The sequence below is a fragment of the Pongo abelii genome, chromosome 6 (genome assembly GCF_028885655.2).
Source record: "Pongo abelii isolate AG06213 chromosome 6, NHGRI_mPonAbe1-v2.0_pri, whole genome shotgun sequence".
NCBI classification, from domain to species: Eukaryota; Metazoa; Chordata; class Mammalia; order Primates; family Hominidae; genus Pongo; species Pongo abelii.
The window spans coordinates 49659368-49680726 of NC_071991.2; the positions used below are offsets into that span (position 1 = coordinate 49659368).

A 21359-nucleotide genomic window follows, 5' to 3' on the forward strand; every position below is an offset into this window, starting at 1 on the left:
TTAACGTGCTTTTTTCCAACCCCCGCGTGGTTTTACCTGTTAACCTGCGCTATCAGTGGGGTTTTGAAGGGACCTCAGAACTCCCCACTCTCCGCTTTGGGAAGGCTTTGAATCATCCTTCGACAGCACCTCTCTGCCCAGAACCGGTTCCCCGTTTTTACGGCATCATATTGATTTGCAAAGGCAATAAATCTAGGAGGAGGGACAGTGTGCCCCCGATAATAATGTTGCAGCATATGTTTTACTGCCGAGGTTTCAACACCAACAAGATGCATAGCCTAGACATCCCCAAACGGGTCACCCGGATTTGTTTAAAGTGGCCTTTTCAATACCTCTCGTTTGCCGCCTGCCTCCTAACGATCACTCATCTTTTCTTGTATAGTATTTTACCTGTAGTAGGATGCGCAGTCGGGGGTTCCTGCACACAAGAGACACAGAGCTGGGCTAAGGCCGCGTAGGCACTTGGAAAGGAGGAGGAAACAGATTTGTGGCAATTCTGTTTTCCCCTTGCTTCGTCAAATTTTCTGAAAATGTTCCTCTCATGATATTACTCAGATTCCAGTCAAAATCACTGAGGTACTTAAGAAAGGACACAGTTTTACTCTGTGTAGAAAAACAATCAAAAGGTTTTTTTTATGAAGTATAATTTTGCGGCAAGTTTTTGAAAACTAAATTCAGCTAACAAGGTTTGCCACACCCTGTTGAAGCATATATCAAGGTCTAGACTAACCATAACATTCCCCGACCTTCCAAAATCCCCACTTCTTGAGGGAAATCTTTCTTTCTTCCGACAAATCCTAAGCATTTGATATAGGAAAGGAATCAGTGTGCAACTTCCACTCAATACAAAGAAATGTCACTTACATTGAGAAGGTGTGTCTGGGGAGAGAGAGGTTGGGGCGGGAGACTTTAATAACCAAAAAAGGGGTCTGGATTGGGTCTGGGTTGTCCAAAATCAGCAAAAAATTCAAGAATAGAAACGGATCCTCAGACGCATCCTGCGGTTTAATCTGAAAGCCCTCTGCTTGCCAGTCGTCGTTAACTCTACTCTGGCTCTTCAGCTAACAGCCTAGCCACAGCTGCAGGGCCAGGGGCTGATCAGGGTCGGGGCCCGGAGTGTGAGTCCTGCCCTTCCGTCTGCTTCTAGCCTCTGAGGTGGACTGAGGGGAGATGCGCGCTCTGCCACGTCGGGGCCTGTTTTTCTCTCTCAAACGCACATGGAGACCGGCTAGAAGACAGCGTAAATTCCTTCCAGCACCAAAGTCTATGGTTTTACGAATTTCCTCAAACATTTATAAATCGACACTTCGAACTTCGATAGTGATATGAGAATGCATTTTTTAGTCACCTTCATCCAGCACCTTGTTAAAAACTATTGACACACGATGACCAAGACAGGCTGAAATCACGACTCTTCCAGATGTCATCATTTTGTTCACACAAACGTTTTCGACAGCTATTTTAACTTGTCGTTTTCCCCCACAAATTTATTTCAGGAGTAGGGGGTGGTGCAGTGAAAAGTTGGAGTTTTAAAAATTATTATTATTATTTTAATTTTAAGACCCACGAAGAGGCTTCTAATAGCCAGACCAACTGGCTGGAAAAGAGAACAAATATTTACATGTACAGCTTGAGTGTGTATGTCAGCCTGAGTTTACACGGCTCCAAGCGAAGCGGATTACCCTGCGAATTCGGAGAATTTGAATTATTCAGGCTGAGCAGGGCTAACAGGACGCCCTCCAACAAGGCCGTGGGAAGTCCTGGTCACAGCCGCCTTTGTAAAACCAGAGGGGTCCGTGTCCGGGCGCTGCCATAAGGTTCGCACTCTCCCACTACGCGTCGCGTGGTTACCGTACAGCTCCGCGCCCTGACCTTCGCCTTCCCTTCGGCAGCCGTCCCATTTTCCAGGGTCCCTCTAGGGAAAATAGGAGCCCCAGACTAGAGACGCACTGGTGAGGAGCAGAAGCCACGGTTCTGAGAGCAGCATCCTTTGCCAAATGCCCGCAGCTCTCGCTAAGCTTATCTTTTTCAGGGCTGCATTTGCTCAGCCCCACTGTCAAGGAGATCAAATTTGGGACCATCGAATGACAGTCCCAGCCCTGGGATCTGCCCCGAGTATGGACCTGGCCAGTTGGCGCCGCCTCAGAGGCGCCGGATTCCGCTCTACTCAGCGCTCCCCTACTTTCTTTTGGAACATTGAGCGCAGGTAAGAAAAAGAATGCAAAAAGGGAGAACTCCCGAGGCTTCCTCTGGTCTGGTCATAGCTTCCCCAACTGGGCCATGCCCGGATCTCGGGCGTTAGGCCGCGATGATGTGTCCTCTCCCGACAGCGCGCACCGCCCTCCCGCCCGGGGCTGCGAGACCAGGTGGGGGTGTCCATGGCCGCTGCGTCAGCCTAGTGGTGGCACCCTTTTCCCTGAACCTGTGCTGGGGTACCGTACAGCCGGGGTGACAGGCCACGCGGGCGCCGCACCCTGGGCGCGCCCTCCGCGCCCGCCGCGCCCGGTCCGCGGCCCCGCCCCCGGCGGCGGAATCAGGAAGCGGTGACGTGAGACGGCGCTGACTGGCTGCGGGCCTCCGGGATCGCCGCCGCCAGCAAATTAAGGAGCAGGGCAGCGAGCGCCAGGGCTCAGTGTCCGTAGTTCCGCGCCGGGCTCCCCACGCCAGCGTCCTAGCAGCCGCGCTCGGCTGGTGGCCACCTCAGCCTGGGACATCCCGGCTGTCCCCAGCCCCGGAGGGAGGAAGAACGCGGAGGGGATGCTCCAGGACCCCAGGACTTTGTGCAGTTGATGCTCGTTTCCGCCTTCGGGCTGTGCAGACTGTCGTCCTGCCGAGCGCCCCGGGGCTTGCGCACCAGCTGTAGTGCCCGGTGGGCCCTCTCCTCTCCGGCTGCCTTCGAAGTCTCTGCGGCTCTGGGGCTTTGCGGTGGGGGATAGAGGCCAGTGTGCAGCTCTGGAGTGGTTGGAGCTGACACTTCTGGAGTCCCTGGCCCCGCTGTGACTGCTCTCGGAAACTTTGAGCTGTGTTTCGGGTCTTTGTCTCCCTTGGGGAATCTGGACGGCAGTTCGGACGACCCCGTCCCTGGCCAGGACCGCGTGCTGGGGACCATGGAGTTCACGGCGTCGCCCAAGCCCCAACTCTCCTCCCGGGCCAACGCCTTCTCCATTGCCGCGCTCATGTCGAGCGGCGGCTCTAAGGAGAAGGAGGCGACGGAGAACACAATCAAACCCCTGGGTAAGTTGGGCTACCCGGCTGTCCGCCGAGGACTGGGGGTGCTGCGCATCAGTCTGTGCCCCTGGCTGCAGGCGGCTCGCAGCAACGTCTGATGCTCAAGCCATGAGCCATACATCGCGGGTGGGAGATCTTTTTCTTTTGGGTTCAGGTTTTCTTTGGAGGCTTCAATCTGTTGAATGCTGTGAATGTGCATCTTATATCTGGGCCCGTCGGTCTCCTCAGTTGTCTAGAATCCATATATCAGATCGGACATATGGTGTGTGTGTATGTTTGTTGGGGTAAAAACATTCATGGAAAAATAATAATAAAACCCCTTTTAAGGCTCAACAGGATTTACTGTGCATGTAACACCTGCTTGTGCGTTTGAAACCAAGGAGACGCTAAAGGACTTCATAAGAAACCAGTTTAATTTTGGTTTTCCTCTGACTTGAATAGACAAAACAGAGCAAGCTCTTTGAAACCACTGTAAAGCAGAATAAGCCAGTTCTCCCTACACGAACCCTTTTATTCACTGAAGCTCTAGACTTATCACCAAGACATCATTTTATAACTGTCGTCATTTTCAGTTGAGGTTGGCAAAAACACTAACCAGTAACCATTTCTCAAATTCCTCTACTTTTAGTTATATTGTTTGTTTAACAACCTTTACCATTTATAGAAGACACTAGGCTAGGAGTAAAGGGAGAATAGGGATTGTGTTCTTCTTAATTACTAGTGAATTACATGGAGAAGAACCAGCCCAAGGTAAATATTTAAGAATCTCTTTACAACTGAGAGAAAGAGAAGTGTTCTCATCATTGCCTCATGGATCCCCAGGAAATAATTGTTACACAGCCTGATCATCTAGTATCACTACAATGTGAAAATCAGATAGCAAACTTAAGTTAATTTTTCTTTTTTAACCCTCCCCAATTTTTCCTTTCTTCTCTCTGTCCTTCCCAACACTTTAACATATCACATCCAAAATAATGATAACATGAAAAAAAGGAAATGTTAGAGATCAAAAATAAGGTGCTTGGGCTTAAAGATGAGAGAAGTAAAATTCCTGTAGCTACCTTGAAACCAAGGAAAAAGAAAACAGAAAGTCAAAAAAAAAAAAAAAATCTGTCCTCTAAGTTTTCACTCCCTTCCCCTGGTTCTTCCCACCCACCTCCCATCTAAATCTAAACCTGCCAAAGAATGGAGACAATCAATCAAACAAAATCCAATTGTTTAGAAAAATATAACTAACAATTTCAAAGTTATATTGTGCGACTTCTCAACATTATGCATTGCTGTTTAGGGGCCCCTGAATTCTTTGTAAACATCTCAGTTTGTTACATAGCAGGAAAAGAGGATTCCCGACAGAAGTGTAGACAGCAAATTGGGAAACATGCCAGCCCCAGCTGCACTGTCATTTTAACATTGCTTCCTTCTCTCTTTATTTTTCTGAGAAAAGCCACCTTATATCAAAATTTCTAAATCTTGAACTTTAAAGCCATGCCTAGCTCACAACTCCAACCCTACACCCATGCCCACACACACATATAGGCACTAGTATAAAATGCATGTCCCTCTCCTGGCTTTTGAGATGGGCTCTGAAAGAACTAGCAGGCGTTCTTGTCCCTTACACTGGCCAGTTCAACAGAGATGACTGCAAGCCAAGGACTGTAGCAAGAGAAACACCTAAAAGTTCTATTAAGAGAGAATGTGGGACTTTTGTTGAAGCAAACTATAGAGTGGGGAGGGGGATTCCAGTGTGTCCCAGGATTGCCCATTTAAACATGCAAAGTCTCTTTAAAAGAACAGCTTCAGTCTGCTGAAGCATTTCTATTTCATTTTCTTCCTCTCCTACTTCCTATCCTGATGCATTGGTCAGTCTGGGGCTTAGGGAGTTTGCCTCTTTCAGTTGTCAGAAAAAAAAAATCGTTAAGACTACTTCTTAATTCCCTCCGAAGACATTATGTGAATGTGTTTCTGAAAATATTAGTAGAAAATAAGATTTTGTTATGGTATGGTTTCCTTTCTTTAATCTGAAAAAATCAGGATGGCAGTTAATTTGATTATTCTTAAGTTAAAACATTTTCATGGGTTGGATTATCATTGCATGAGAAGTAAAAGTAAAACCACTCTGTTTCCTGTTTTCTTCATGCACGGATGTGTAGGAAATAAAACACCTTATGATCTGTGCGTGTCCCATATGCCCACACACATCATATACATGTACATACGTACATTTAGAACAGGCTTTGATTTCTTGAGGGCACTTAAGAGATCAACTTCACATTGCAAATTCAAGTAGTTTCTTTTTTAAGGGATGGAAGATAATTGGGACAATTACAAAAGTCTCCCTGTATTCCATCAAAGTGACTGGTGTAGTCCGAGGCCCTTATCAGCTGTGGGGGAGAATGTTTGGTTCATAGGCAGCAGTATTCCAACCTGGTGGTGGATGGCAGAGCATTCTTCTCACTTTAATACACTGCTGGTCCGGGTTTGAGGTTGTTGTCCTCACTTCTAGGACCTTTTTGGGAGAAAGAAAAATTTTATACCTCACCCCTCAAGTAATTGTTCTAAGCCTCTTCTGAAAATGGCCCACAGAACCTGCTCCTGTGATTTAGCAAGCTGTATGCTAGCATCTTTCATAAGATCTCGGGCTGGGAGGAATATTATAAAAATGTTCTAACTCTCATCATAAAGCCTAGAAAACTGAAAGTCAGGCACGGAGGTGAAGTGACTGATTTTTTATAAACCACATTCCCCATTTTTCTTTTACCCTCCTATCCTCCTTTCCTTTTCTCTTATGGAGAGAGGGCTCCAGGAGGGAAGGAAAGTTCCTCTCCAAGTGAGGAAGGTGCTGATCTCTTCGCTCCCTTTGTCTCCATGGAGAAAAATTTCTCCTGGTTGTCAAAGAGGCAGGACTGGCATCAGTTCCATGAGCTAGAATTTGGGAGTCTAGAATTTGGGAGGGGTGACAATATGAATATTTGCTTTTCATCCCTCATGATCATCACCCTTCCCTTCTTCCACTCTTACATTTTTATTTCCCAAAGTGGGCTGCAGTACTGGTGGTGAAAAGCAGTCATTCTAGAACTCACTAGCTTGGTCAGGAAACACTGGGCATGCTACTCCGTGGGGATCCTAGGTGATTTTATACAGTGATGGGTCATCCCTACATCCCTGCTTGGAGTTTCTGAGCTTAACTTTTCCTGAGTCAAATCCAAGTGACCATTTTGGTTATGCTGTTCTTTCTAGATCTTTCCTTGTTGAACAGTGTCAGCTGTCATTCACAATTCTCTTTACCTCCAGAGCAATTTGTGGAGAAGTCGTCCTGTGCCCAGCCCCTGGGTGAGCTGACCAGCCTGGATGCTCATGGGGAGTTTGGTGGAGGCGCTGGCAGCAGCCCGTCCTCCTCCTCTCTGTGCACTGAGCCGCTGATTCCCACCACCCCCATCATCCCCAGTGAGGAAATGGCCAAAATCGCCTGCAGCCTGGAGACCAAGGAGCTTTGGGACAAATTCCATGAGCTGGGCACCGAGATGATCATCACCAAGTCGGGCAGGTAGTTGGGACTTGGGGGTTGGGGGTGGAGAGTTAGGACACTCCCTGGGTAGTTGAGGGTGCTTCCAGGAACTAGATGAGAGCTGGCTGGTCATGGAGCAGAGAGACAGCTTGGCTCCAGGGCAGCTTCTTTCCATCAGCTTGCATTAGGAGCTACAGGATGTCTAGTCATTTGCATTCTCAGGATTTGGTCATGGGAAGTCCCACCCTGGCTTTGTTGAGAAGGGCACAGGGACCAGGGAGACACACTAACCCCGAAGGGTGTGGTCTGCTTTCCCTGGAGCTGGAGAAGGTTTGGCGGGTGGAGGGTCGGGATCTGGAACGAGGAGGAATTTGTGCCTGGGTGCCTGGTGAGCTGCTGGGTGCTTCTAGATAGGTGAGTAGCTTCCCTTTTATCAGCCTCAATTTGCAAAAGCTGCCAGCTCCCATTAAAAACTAAAATTAAAACCTGGGAGGAAGAATGAAATTTGAAACGATAAAATTCCCTGTAGGAAGGAGCACTGCTCGGGGCCTCTTGGCGCCAGAGCCGGGCGGGCTTTGGCCAGGCAGGAAGCTGCAGGGCTGCAGGGAGGTTGGGATGGGGCAGAGGCCGGCAAAACTTGGTGGCTCTAGCTCTTGGGACTGCAGAAAATACCTGCAGGGTATCTGAGAAATCCTTCCCAGAAACTTCTGCTTTTGGCTTTTATTTTGCAAGAGCAGAGTTTTCTGGCTGGGATGCGGGTGAGTTGTGTGACTGGGTCAGCTCCAGGGACTTCGGGTCCTGGGACACTTAATGTGCTTGATCGTTAAAATGCATGGGGTTTTCCCTAATCACAGACCTTTTGGTGTTAACACTTACCCCCACCCCCACCCCCACCTTTTCACCTAGCAATTAACACTTGCTTAAAGGTGACACTTAAAATTATCTGGGCTTGGAAGAAAACCCTGTCTCTGTATTCACTTCTCTGAGGCTTTAAACAAAACAAAAGAGGGGTTTGTGGACCGGTTAGAGAGGGGAGTCAGACCCTTTCCCTCCTTCCCTCCCTCCCTTCCTCTCTTCCTAATTCAGGCCAGTTTATTAGGCAGCATAAACAGGGCCCATTCTCTCTCTCTCTGTCAGGAGGATGTTTCCGACCATCCGGGTGTCCTTTTCGGGGGTAGATCCTGAGGCCAAGTACATAGTCCTGATGGACATCGTCCCTGTGGACAACAAGAGGTACCGCTACGCCTACCACCGGTCCTCCTGGCTGGTGGCTGGCAAGGCCGACCCGCCGTTGCCAGCCAGGTTTGTGCCTCCGGATTTTTCACTGAGAAAACTGTTAATGCTTCTGTCAGAATGTTTCTGGCTTGTGTGAATTTTAAGCAAGTGTGTTTTTAAAGCAGCGGGCTCTGGCAAGCGAGCATTCCAAGCCTGGACACTCCAGGATTGACTACACAAAATATGGGCTAGGCTCTGAGAAAGGTAGTTTGTGCATAGAGAAAACACTGTCTTTAAGTTTATGTTTCGTTAGGCAGTAATTCATTTCAAAGTTTTTCTTAAATTTCAATTTGGTATTCATTAGAAATGTGGACCCATTTGTATAAATATAAATATAGACATCCTCTCTAATTGCTGCTTAAAACCAGAGTGAATAAACCTACTGATGAAATGGTTGTCCTAAAATCCTTTTTGGAAGAGTGTATTTTTGTAAAATCATTGCTTACAGTAAGCATTTGTTAATCATATGGTTATAACTGCATATAATAAACAACATTTAGGTAAAATTCAGTTGTTTTTGACCAATAAAGGTTCAGAGATTTTTAAGTAAAAAAATTTAAAAAACCAAGTCTTATTTTCTCCCTTTATAATTTTAGTGGATGAATGTAATTCAATAACCGGTTCTTTTACATGAAACATTCCTCAGTTAACATATTAGGGATCATGCATATTTACTCTTGTGAAATTCATTGCTAATAATACAGTTTTTCCAGGAGTACCATCCTTAAAAAAGCACATGCAAACCTTTACTGTTATTATTTTAACCAAATGAGCATTCTAACAGGAAAACATATACTTGCTTATATGAAGAATAATAGATGAAGTTACAGGAATGTAACTGCCTGCTTTAATACAAAACAAAACATATTAGCTGACTTTATGTTTGGGATTTTAAAACCCAGCCTCATAGCTTTTCTTTAATGACTAATTTTTGTTGTTTATGTTTAATGACTAATTTTTGTTGTTTAATGACTAATTTTTTGTGATTGAAAGTTCATATCAGAGCTAAGAATTTATTTAAATGTACAGATTTGGGAACTGTTAAGTTACGGCTGGTACTTTGTGTCTAGTCTGGAGTCATAGTCAAGGCAGAGAATCAACAGACAATTACACATGTGGTTCAGATAGAATATTCAGCTTAATTAGTAGTTTATTATATTATTGAGTTTATCATATGCTAAGTGCACTAGAAAAGAGATTAAAAGCAATCTCTCAGAGTTTCCATTCTCGGAAGAGACTAGAAAGGGCGTCTTCCCAGGCCTTTCAAATCAGTATATTAAATAACAGTCAAGACTAAGAAAATCTAAAAAACAATTGCTATTAGTTTTTTTTTTAGTTGATCAAGATTCACCAGTTTATAATAGATATTAAAATTAATAAAATTAGTGTTCTCTTCTATTTACTATTAAATAGTTTACTATTATTCTTTAGCTACCTTCCAAACTTTTCAATACCGTTTTAAACCAGAGAGAGTATTTTGGTAGATTCCTAACCATTTTCTACAAGCAATCCGTCTTTTTTTTTTTTTTTTTTTTGCCCTCCAGTCTTTCCTTTAAGAAGTTAATCACTCTTATTAAACATACATTTTCTTCCTATCTGAAGGTATGGGGAGCTGATGCAGGCCAGCAGGACTTTGGAAATATGACATGCCTTGTTTATGTTACTAATCTGTTCTGGTTGGAGAAGAAAAGTGTGTACCAATACACTATCTTAACTGAAGCAAGTTTAAGCTATTGCTGGAATTTTAAGTCTCTGGGGGACTTGAAAGGAGGGGCTTCCTGTATATTTTTTCATTAATCCCAGTTCAGCTTTTTTAGATTGATATTAAATAAAAATGTTTAGCTTATTATGGGATGAAAAATAGATAATTTAGCAACTATTCTTTATTATTATTAAAATAAATAGTTTGCTACTTATCTGTCTCCATAAGAGAAAAATGAAGAACTTGGGAGGTGATCATTTTTGTACTAAGGGCAAAAATTTTCCATGGTTTTAGGACTTTGAAGCATTTTATTTCAGGCTGAAGTTCATTGGTCAGTCATTCCTAATCAGAAGAAATAATGCTTGACAGTATCACTTGATTGTAATAATAAGCAAGATATTACTTATGATCTAAAATAATGTTACCTTTTCATATAGGACATCTCCTTTTCTTTAAAGTACATAATATTTAAATACATTAATATTTTATTAATAGCTATTACATGTGAATGTGATCCTTAGAGAGGGAACATTTCATCAACTTTAGGACTTTAAATAATTTTGGACTTTTTTAGAGGGAGGAATGTGGTTCTGATCAGTAAAACAACTGCACCTATAAAGCTACAGTCTTGGAAGGATGGTACTTGAAAAGTGGTTGTGTTATGAAAGAATAATTGAAAGGCAACTGAGAGAACTCCTCCTAAAAACAGTGGAATTAACAGGCAGACAAATGCCTGAAGCCTTTACGGTTTCTGTGTAGGTCTGGTAAGAGTCTTTGGTGCTGTCAACCTTTTTTGTGCATTGCTCCTGGTGGGCTTTGTGAGTTTCAGCATTTGTACAGAATTTTTCTATTCTTAGTCCTCTGTGTGACAAACCATGGAACAGATTTCTTGTTCTTTACATGAATAATGCAAGGAAAATTTTATGACTTCTTATCCCTTGCTTTTGCCCTAGTAAAAATATTTATGTTTAATTGTAGTTATAAGGATCTTATATAAAATTTAGGTGTAAATAACCTGTTATATGGATAAAGGAATTTGTCCTATTACATCAAGGATTTTGCTTCCCCTTCATTAGTTCTGTAGTCTCTCTCTGACTTCAGAAAGACTTAAGTCAAGAAGATACCAGGATGGGGACTTACAAAGAGCTGTATTTAAGGCGATTGTCACAGGTAGAAAAAGTGACCTGCATTTAACTGTGAGTGCGTAAAAGATGTGACAGCTTTTTTTTGGCTTACACTGTTTACAAATAAATAAATTGAATAATGTGAAGTGTGTCTAGCTTGTTTTAACTCTCATTTAGTGAGTACATAAACAGAGAATGATGAAAGCAGTAGTGTTTAATGTAACAGGAAGAACAGAATCGCAGCTGATCTCTGGACTACTGGGAGTTCTCCATGCCCCTATATTAAAATTACTCCATCTTATATTTACAAAGAACACAAACTTTAAACCTTTAAGTTTAAATAAATGGACTCTCTAAAATTATTTTCTTTTAAATTATTTACGTTTTCACTGTTATTTAAGAGATGTTTATAATAGGAACTCATGTGATTAGTGTAAGCTAGTTTTTCTTTTGAAAGCACCTTCAACAAGATTTTGTGTTTGATCGAAGCAGACCAGTAGTTGACTAGATAGATGAAAACACACACACACACACACACACACACACACACACACATATACACACACCCTTTTAAAAAATGCCTTGCTCAGCTTTTAATAGAAAATTTGTTAAGTATTATCTCATTTAGATAATTGGTACATGAAGAAATAATTAGACATTTTAGAGTTGTTTTGACATTGCAATAGTAATAAATTTGAGGAATATGGGGCAATAAAATTTCCCACTTATATATGGTTTATGTGTTCCCTTAGAATTAGAACATTTTATAACCCACAGAGACAGACTTTTTAAAGAAGTCTCAATAAAGTTTTCTCCTAACTTTCTTAGGCTCTATGTGCATCCAGATTCTCCTTTTACCGGTGAGCAACTACTCAAACAGATGGTGTCTTTTGAAAAGGTGAAACTCACCAACAATGAACTGGATCAACATGGCCATGTAAGTACCATGCTTTGGACTGTGCAGGTTCCCTGAGATAGAATGGACAAGTCGCACAAAACTCTGTCTCTCTGAGTCCCTTCCTGCCTTCCCTCTCCCCTTCCCACCTTCTATCTCTGAGTCATTTTATGGGAACATTTATGTGTTCTTCAGGGGACCTTGACTGATTTTGTTAATAGGTCATTTATGGGAATGCTGCGTGCCATTTCTATGCAAGAAGGTCAGGGATCTTCTGTCCCACGGAATTCCTAAGGCTTCTGAAATTGCTATACCACCCGAGCCAACTAAACTAAGGGAATATACATTTTTGGAGGCTACTACAGCCTGTTGTTGGGTTAAGCATCCAATTTCTGTCAGCAGCATATCAGATAATAAAACCTAAAGAGAATAGGGTTAGGACCTCTGATGGGGGTTTCCCAAAGTGTGGTCTATAGAACATATGTATGTGAGATGAAATAACAAAAGGATTTGATGTCCAAATCAGTTTGGGAAAGTGCTGTTTACTCATTATTTAACCATTTTTTTTTTGGAGAGTTTCATGAATATTAAAGCATAAAGAAGCCCTGTAATTAAAAACAAAACAATTTGATTTTGTGTCAGTATAAAGTGTATGAAAATGTGGAAAAAAGAAAAATTAACTCTGTGTTCTTATCAGTAGTTTTATAGAACAAATAGTCAATGATGCAGGTCCTTACATATTTGATAAAATGCCTTTTTAAGGCATTGCTGGGATGTTACTTCATGCTCTTAAATAAAGATACACATAAAAATTCTGTCTTAGATTTTATGCTAAGAAAACTTTAGATAGACTTCCATAATTTTTTTCTTCTTTTAATAATTTTTAATTGATACATAATAATTGTACATATTTATGGGGTACATGTGATATTTGGATACATATATAAAATGTGTAAGGATCAAATCTGTGCAATTTAGAGGAAGTGTTTGAAGACCTTTCCCAACAAAGATGGTCATAAGTAGATAATAAGAAAGTTCTAGGTTTGGTTTCATATGGTTGGATTAAACCTGGAACCAAATAAATCACTTTAGGCACTAGCACTATCCCTCTGCCCACAGGAGACTGTGTTTATTACAACCAAGTCAGAGTAGCCACTTAACTCATGACTCTACTGGTGGTGCTGTTGGGATATTGGAAGTAGCTTAATATGCTTCTGTTTTTTTGTGTATTGAAAAAGAAAGATAGTGATCTTTATCTTTAAGGTTATTGGCATAATTTTCTTTTTTTTAAACATGCTTCCACGACAAATTTTTTTTCAGGTTAAAATTTATGAAGTATGGAGTGATTTTTTTGTAGGTCAATGATCATTCTTAATGTCATTTATATTAAAATTTCTTGAACTTTAATGGAAATTTTTGCAGGGAAAAATGAAATTCTTTTATGATTCTAGAATTTTCTATATGTGAAGCTTTTAGAGGAATTATTTGAGTCTTTCCAAAAAGACTTGAGAGTCATTTTGAGATCAGTTGTCCATAATTGAAATGCTTTTCTTTTAGCATCAGCTTCGTTGGGTAGTAATAGCTCTAAACTAGATTTCAGAAGCTCTAGGATCTAGCCTGATTATACCAAGATTATATCTTAAAAAACTGGTTAGTCTTAGATGGTTGATTATATGCATTTTAGCTTTAAACCTTTTATACTGGCCAGGCACGGTGGCTCACACCTGCAATCCCAGCACTTTGAGAGGCTGAGCTGGGAAGATTGCTTGATCCAAGGAGTTTGAAACCAGCCAGAGCAACGTAGAGAGACCCCATCTCTATGAAAACAAAACAAAACAAAAAATTAGCTGGATGTGGTGGCATGCACTTGTAGTCCCAGCCACTTGGGTGGCTGAGGTGGGAGGATCACTTGAGCCTGGGAGGTCGAGGCTGCAGTGAGTTGTGGTTGTGCCACTGCAATTCAGCCTGGGTGACAGAGCAAGACCCTGTCTCCAAAAAAAATTATATTTAATATAACCCTTTGTCACCAGAATTAGTGTGTTCTGAAACCTATTAATACAAGGAAAGATTTTTAGATCTTGTGTTGTTAAGCTAACTTCTTTGAATAGGTTCTGAAGAAGCCTCTCTTATAGATGCAGTTTTAGTTTCAGAAAAGGAAACTTTCTTATTCTCAAGAATTATTTCTTGAGTGAAGCAGAGTCCACATTTCTGTTAGTGTTCCTTAGTCTTCAAGTCACAGGAGGGCTTGAGCAGAGAGTCAGGGAGCCCTGGGGTCTTAGAGGCTCAGTCTGGGGCCTGAGTCTGTCCAGTAACCTTTCCCAAAGGAAATTAACCTTCAGGTGGTAGAAGTGGGGAAAGAAGAAGCTTATTTAAAGCTTAGGGCTTATTCCATTTTGGTATGTGTATGTATGGGTGGGTGGGTGTGATTTGAAAATTCTTCCTATCTTCTCAGTAGAATATACGATGAATGTTAATTTTTTTTTCTTATATTAGTGATAGGAGGAAAATGTTTGGTTTTGCTGCTTCAACTTTATTCAAGTATTTGGCTGAGGATCAATCGCTTGAAATCCTTTGAATAAATGCATTATACAAAGAGATCATATTATCATTCAAAAACATTATTTTGGTTCATTTAAAGATCTCCTTTGTTTCAGTTATTCCTGTTCCAGTTTGAGATCATAAAAAGGCAGCATGTTCAAAATCCAATCGCAGTTAAAACCCCGTAACTTTAGGTTGGCTTACATCTCAGCACAGAGAGTGAACGATTATATATCAGTTATCCCACGGTGACTAGTATTCAAATCTGCTAAAGTCAATAGGCAGAAACACTCATGCCCCACGCCCGGGTTAGCCAAGAAAGCCGGGGAGCCATCAGTTGCATGACTAGCAGCAGCAACCAGCAGAGAGTGCCATTGGTCCTGCCAGGCTGTTTATAGTCAGATGTCTCCTGAGAGTCGCGCTGTCTGCTAGCTCCTTGGAGAGGAGGGCATACAATGCGAGCCCTCTCATCCCCGGAAAGACATACCCCCAAATTTTGCAGACTTAGATAGCTGTCTGGGTGACAGGAGGGAAGATATGGGAAACCTTTTATATCTGAAATTGAATTTTATTGCCCTGATTCATAATGGCTAGCTTTTATATTTTATTTAAAAGATATATGAAAAATACTACCTATTGGCTGCCTTGTTAACAAGCGTGTGTTTATGATTTCTGAGTACTTGGCAACTTTTACTAGCTGCAGAATGGAAGATGGCTATCATGATTCAAGTTTGGTTTAATAACTAGAAGTTAGAAATCAAGGAAGCTGTCGTAAATACTCCTATTACTAATAATAATACAGTTCACATTTATTGAGCACTTCCTGTTCCTCTGTGCCAGTCCTATGAGGTTAGTACTGTTTTTGCATATGAGAAAACTAGGAATTGGGGAGATGAGATCACTTGGCTAAGGATTAAAGGACTAGAAACTGACAGATTCAAAATTTTTACCCAAGTCTGTCTAACACCACACTGCTTTTCTAAACTCTTTTATTTTTTTCTCCATAAATAATAATCTGGCCTCTTAGAATATATGATTTCTTATTTTAGAAAATTTAGACATGTGTCCTTTGGTCTAACTAGACTAGCAAACCAAAAGTATTTAAAAGACTTGATTTTTTAAAAATAGGTAAAACTTATCCTTCAGATGACCTCTCCCCCTACCATTTTAGAAAGGACACTTGAAACAACCTGTGTGGTTTGCAGTTGTTTTGGTAAAATGTGATTCACAACAATGACTCTGCAGTATCTTGTGAAAATGATTTGCCTTAAGGCTGGAAAGGGTAGATCCATATCTTAAAATTGACTTTGAAATTGTAGACCATTTGGTTCTTTCTTGCCTCACTGTAATTTGGCCTGTTTAGCAGTATAAGTGTGTACAATTCAGTACTTCCCATCTTTTTGTTGTAGATAATTTTGAACTCAATGCATAAGTACCAGCCAAGGGTGCACATCATTAAGAAGAAAGACCACACAGCCTCATTGCTCAACCTGAAGTCTGAAGAATTTAGAACTTTCATCTTTCCAGAAACAGTTTTTACGGCAGTCACTGCCTACCAGAATCAACTGGTGAGTGTATAGTTCAATTTAGTTCCTGCATAAGAGAAGGATTTAGGAGGTTCTTACATTTTCCTGGAGAGAAGAGATATCCCAGTACTCAAAATGGATGTTCACTTTGCAGAGAGCTATTGAGTTTCAGTGCTAGGACCTCTAAGAATGTGTTGAGTGACTGTGTATTACACTGTATTTTCTAGAATCTCTATATTATGGGTCAGGTTTTTAACTGCCCACTTCCCCACCCACACCTACCCCAATCTGCCTTCTCACATTTTCTTCTCCAGAAAGTTACTTGCCTCCTTTTCCTCTTCCTGGTAACATGTATAACCATGTTCTTGTTGCTTCATAAAATTTAAAAGTTCAGTTTCTCTGCTGAATTAAACACACCTATTCTATCCAACTGCCCAAACTGCTGATACTTTAGATATTTTGTGAGGTTTATTCAGCTATAACTTAGGGTGAGATAATTCTGGTAAAATGATTTTAAATGTCTTTTTAGATAGTAAACTATAGTATGTAACATCAAGATATCTAATTTATATTATTGAGTTATATGCAGGGTGAATATCCCTAATCCAAAAACCCAAAATCTGAATGCTCCAAAATCTGAAACTTTTTGAGCATTGACATGACACTCAAAGGAAATGCTCACTGGAGCATTTCAGATTTTAGATTTGTGGATTAAGGATGCTTAACCTGTAAGTATAATGCAAAATTCCCAAATCTGAGAAAATCTGAGATCCAAAATACTTTTGGTCCCAAGCATTTCAAATAAGGGATACTCAACCTATATTTTTTACTCTCTGTTGTACATCACATTTAAAATTAATGCATTCATGGCCAGGTGCGGTGGCTCACTCCTGTAATCCCAGCACTTTGGGAGGCCAGGGCGGGTGGATCACCTGAGGTCAGGAGTTCAAGACCAGCCTAGCCAACATGGTGAAACCCTGTCTCTACTAAAAATACAAAAATTAGCTGGGCCTGGTGGCAGGTGACTGTAGTCCCAGCTACTTGGGAGGCTGAGGCAGGAGAATCACTTGAACCTGGGAGGCGGGGGTTGTAGTGAGCAGAGATCTCACCACTGTACTCCAGCCTGGGTGACAAAGCGAGACCCCACCTCAAAAAAATAATAAAATTAAAAAAAAATTAATGCATTTATTCATCCATAGGGCTTATTCCATAGGGCTTATTCCTACATCCATAGGGCCATGTACTGATAGACACTTCCCATACATTTTCTTCTTTTGTGCCCAGTGTGAGCTTAAGGGGCTGTGGCAGTACTACACTCCATAGGTAAGGAAGCTGAAGCTAAGAGAGGGTGAGTAACTTCTCTCCATCAGAAAGGACCAGAAATAGAATTCCTTTTCATATACTTCAATATAAAAAGAAGTCACATGCTCAGTTTACTTGACACATTCAGTTGTTCATGACCTCTCTGTGTCTTTGTATCTTGCGTTTGTTTCATTTGTCATAGGTAGCCAAGACTATTGCTCTCTTCTTGTCTTGATGTTGTTAGGTTTTGGGTTCTGAGTGAGTAGCTATTAGATGCTGCCTGGTAGATGGCTCAGAGTCCAGAGGAGGATGGTCACCTGGAAGCAAGGTGGTGTGGAGACCCTCGGGAAAGGCAAGATGAAGCTGACATCACAGCCAGCCTCACACAAATGAGACAGTAGAAGCCTGAAAAAGGGATGTGGGCAGATGGCCAGAGTGGATGTATATAAGGCTTACTCTCCTAGGATTTCTATACAACTTTGAGTAGATTTCATTTCACCAGTGGCTGCTGTCTTCCTTACCTAGATATTAGGGCCAAGAACTGACCAGACCATTTTAGGGGACTGCTGTGAAGATCAGATGTGGTGGTGTGTGTAGGCTTGTTTAAGCCTTTGGAAGCTGTAAGATGCTCTGTAAATAAGACATGTGGTTATGATGGGGCTATCTCAGAAATGTCAAAAAAAGAATTTGTCACCATTTGGATTTTAAAATTTTAGTGGTGTATTAGTTAATGAGATAGAGAAATTAATGCATAATTGTTATCATGCTGATCATCTTATAGTAAAGGCAAGTATTGTAACCTTTGAATTATCTCCAAGATGATAACACAGGAATGGAAACATTCGGAGAATGCCCAAGCTAAAAGTTGGGGTTTAGATGGAAGCCTACAAAGGCCTAAAGCACTAATGCTATTTCTCTGTGAATGTGGAACACTGAAACCAGCAATCCTGTTTTTAATTTATTTGAGGGCACGTGGAATGCAAATATCATAGGCTCCAAAAAGATTCCTAAAACATTCCATTCATTTATACTAATTGATTTCATAGCTTTTATAATGTACACCATGCTAATATATTATAAAAATTTAAATTTATGCTCACTTAAGAAACCTTATTGATGTTTGGGAATGACATAGACACTTGTCATGTGGAAACCTCATTGCTTTTATCATAATTCTTTTTAAAGAGGGCCGAAGCAGGAGGAGGTAAATTGTTTTCCTCTTTATTTTTTTTTAGTGAAAATTATAGAGACAAACAAAAATTAAAGTTTCTAGTAAGCTTTAAAGTATAATGCCTGAGATTTGGTTTAATAGGTGAGAGAGCAAGACTGCGTAAGTGTTGGCGGGACCTCTCATATCATAGGAGGGTCTTATTTACATAATACAAATAACAATAACTAACATTTGGGTACTTACTATGTGCAAGACACCACTTGAATTCATAATCATACTTGATCTTCTCAGTGATATCGTGAGATAGGAACAATCGTATTTTTATTCAGCATCATAGAGTTGGGGTAATTGAGGCATGAGTTAAATAAGTCATCTGAAGTGACCTTGCTCCTCCCATTGCAGATTTGAATTCAGGTGGTTAAGATTCAAGAGGGAGTGCCCTTAACCCCTAAGCTGTGAGTGCCTGCTGTTCCCAAAGAAGCAGAACTTCACCCTCTCTCAGCTCTTGGCCCTGATAGACTCTGAGACATCGATTTTAGAGAGCATCAACTCTTTATGCTCATTTTTTTTTTTTTAAACAAATGTGCTGCTCACACCACACATCAGCAAGTGTAACACGATGATGATCGTCCTAAACAGGAGGTCAGAATATCTGCTAGTACTCACTGCATCCAACTGGAACCACATCTTTAATGACATTTTCTAATTTAATTCTTGTTTTTCCACTCAATTTTTTATTTAGAACAAATTTCAGATATACAAAAAACTAAACAAATAGTAAAATGAACCTCACATGCCTTCCACCCAGATTTAGCAATGCCAAATTTGCTTTTCCCCCAAATTTTCTCTTTCCTCCCTCTTCCTCCCTCTATATGCCTATGTACTTCCCCTCTTCCTTCCCATTTTCTTCCCTCCCCTTTTGAAACTAAGTTGCATGCCTCCTGACACTTGAAAACACTCTGTAAGCCTATTCTGACAATTAGAACATTATTTTTGTAATCCCAACATCTTTATCACAGCTAAGAAAATTTATAAGAATTTGTTCTTTATATCACCTAATATTCAGTTTATATTAAAATTTTCAGGATAGACCAACTGCCCCTAAACCCCCTCTGAACTAGGATCCAGCTAAAATTCATGGTTTGAATTTATTACTTTTAATTTAGAAAAATCTTTCCACATTTTTTTCTAAACACCTCATTTAATTCTGACACTGTATGCCTTGAAGAAGGCCCCACGAGTCTCATTTTGTAGAATTAGAAATTGAGGTCAGAGTGGTTAAGACATTCACCCAAGGTCACAAATCTGGTAAGTGACAGAACCAGTACGAGGTTTTGATCTTCTGGGCTTTAATTCCTCCTTTTTGGTGGCATCATGATAGATTGCAAGGCCAAGGAAGTGGTGACCACTGACAGTGTCATCGAAAACTAACTTTGAAAATATGGGTAATGAAAATAGCTGAAGATACTAATACGTACATTTCAACACAAGTTGCTCCTTTGGCAAAGGTTTATTTCTAATTAATATCATAAATGGGATCAAAATCCAGCCATCAGTGCCCAGCTATTCTTTCTTGCATTAAGTATAATATTAATATGATTAGTATGTCATTTCATTGCTGAGTAACCACAATGGAAGTGACTAAATTCAGAATTAATTTTCTCATAGATTCTACTATGTCTGAGTTTATTTTTCGATATCCACCTTTAAAACCATAGCCCCTTGCACAAAGCCATATGCCTTTAAAATAGAAATCCAGTTAATAGTCAGCAATTTGATTTGGTATCCTAACAGGCCAGTTTTGCAAATGGTTTATAAACCTCGTAAGATCAATCAAAATTCCTCTTGTAGGTGCTCAGTAAACATATGTGCAGTGAATAAATGAACTTGTGGGTTAGCATTTTCATTAGTCCTATGTCATTTTCTAAAGTTATCCTTGACTCTTTCTAGGCCTTCTACCATCTACTGTGACTTCACTGCTCTACCAAGTTTGTGTAGTAATTTTCCTATAGCATACAATAATATATCCTGCAGCATATAATAGCCTATAACATATAATAAATATATAGGAAATAAAGTAAATATATACTAGGTATAGTATTAGAATTTTTTCACATACAAAGAACAAAGAGGGAGGAGAAAAGAGAGGAAGATTTAAAAATTCACATTTAGGACCACTTTCATATATCTTAAGCTTTGGATATGACTGCTATTTTTATGTCTATTGAAATCCAAGTCAGAGTTTCCAAAACAATTTGTGAAAAAATTCCTCATTTATTGTGCCTTGTAGTTTCATTTATAACTAATGAAAGTAGGACTTTTATTTGCTATTTCTTTCTCTGTTTTTTGCAAGGGAATGATTGCATTTCTTTACATTATTGGATAAAAGCTAAATACATTACACTTTCAACAAACTATTTTATAATTTAAGATTGAAAGGTCATGCATTGTTTTTGAGCAGGCAGACCATTGCTGTAGAGTTGAAGTGTAGGTCAAGTTTCATTTTTAAATGCCTTTGGTCAGATATTTTCCTGATAATTGGAGAAATGGTCTCTGAGGGCCAATTTTACCTTGTGGCTGGGAACCCTAGCTGGATTCAGAGTCCAGTGATATTATACAGAATAACCACTGCAAAAGGTCCCCTTCTCTTTTGCACAGCAAGTAGTGTCAAAATCTGCCCTCCACACATTTACTTAAAGATAATAGAGATGCCAAAAGAGTGAACATTTTGGTTAGGAATTGCATTATGTTCTATATTATTTAAATACACGAAAAAGCAGGGTTGTGTTTTGGACTGAATTAGTAACTTGGATATATGTAGACCCACACTAAACAGTAGCATTTCTTAAGCACATACTACTAACCTTGCTTGTTAGTGTTTTCTCTTGATGAAGTGAGAAACATCGCTGCTTTTAAGAATTTGTGAGTTATAAAGAAGCCATACCTCTGGTTTCTGTACATACAATGGTAGCTGACTTATTTTTGATACTTCTCTTAGGATTACTTTTGATAAACATGATTTGTTCAACAATGTTACAAGCTGCAGGCATCATCTATTCGGACATGAATGAAATGGTGTCCACCTGAAATCAC

The 21359-nt window shown here is 40.5% G+C and overlaps 1 protein-coding gene across 1 annotated transcript in view; it reads left to right on the top strand.

Annotated features, from left to right (window-relative positions):
- Positions 1 to 2627: 2627 nt before the first annotated feature.
- TBX20 (T-box transcription factor 20) overlaps positions 2628 to 21359 on the top strand; it is a 56683-nt gene continuing 37951 nt past the window's right edge. The window contains exons 1-5 of the mRNA XM_002818059.6: positions 2628 to 3234; positions 6520 to 6772; positions 7871 to 8035; positions 11663 to 11771; positions 15677 to 15835. Of these exons, the coding sequence (XP_002818105.3) occupies positions 3108 to 3234; positions 6520 to 6772; positions 7871 to 8035; positions 11663 to 11771; positions 15677 to 15835 (813 nt within the window). The 5' untranslated portion in view covers positions 2628 to 3107. The remainder of the gene's footprint in view (positions 3235 to 6519; positions 6773 to 7870; positions 8036 to 11662; positions 11772 to 15676; positions 15836 to 21359) is intronic.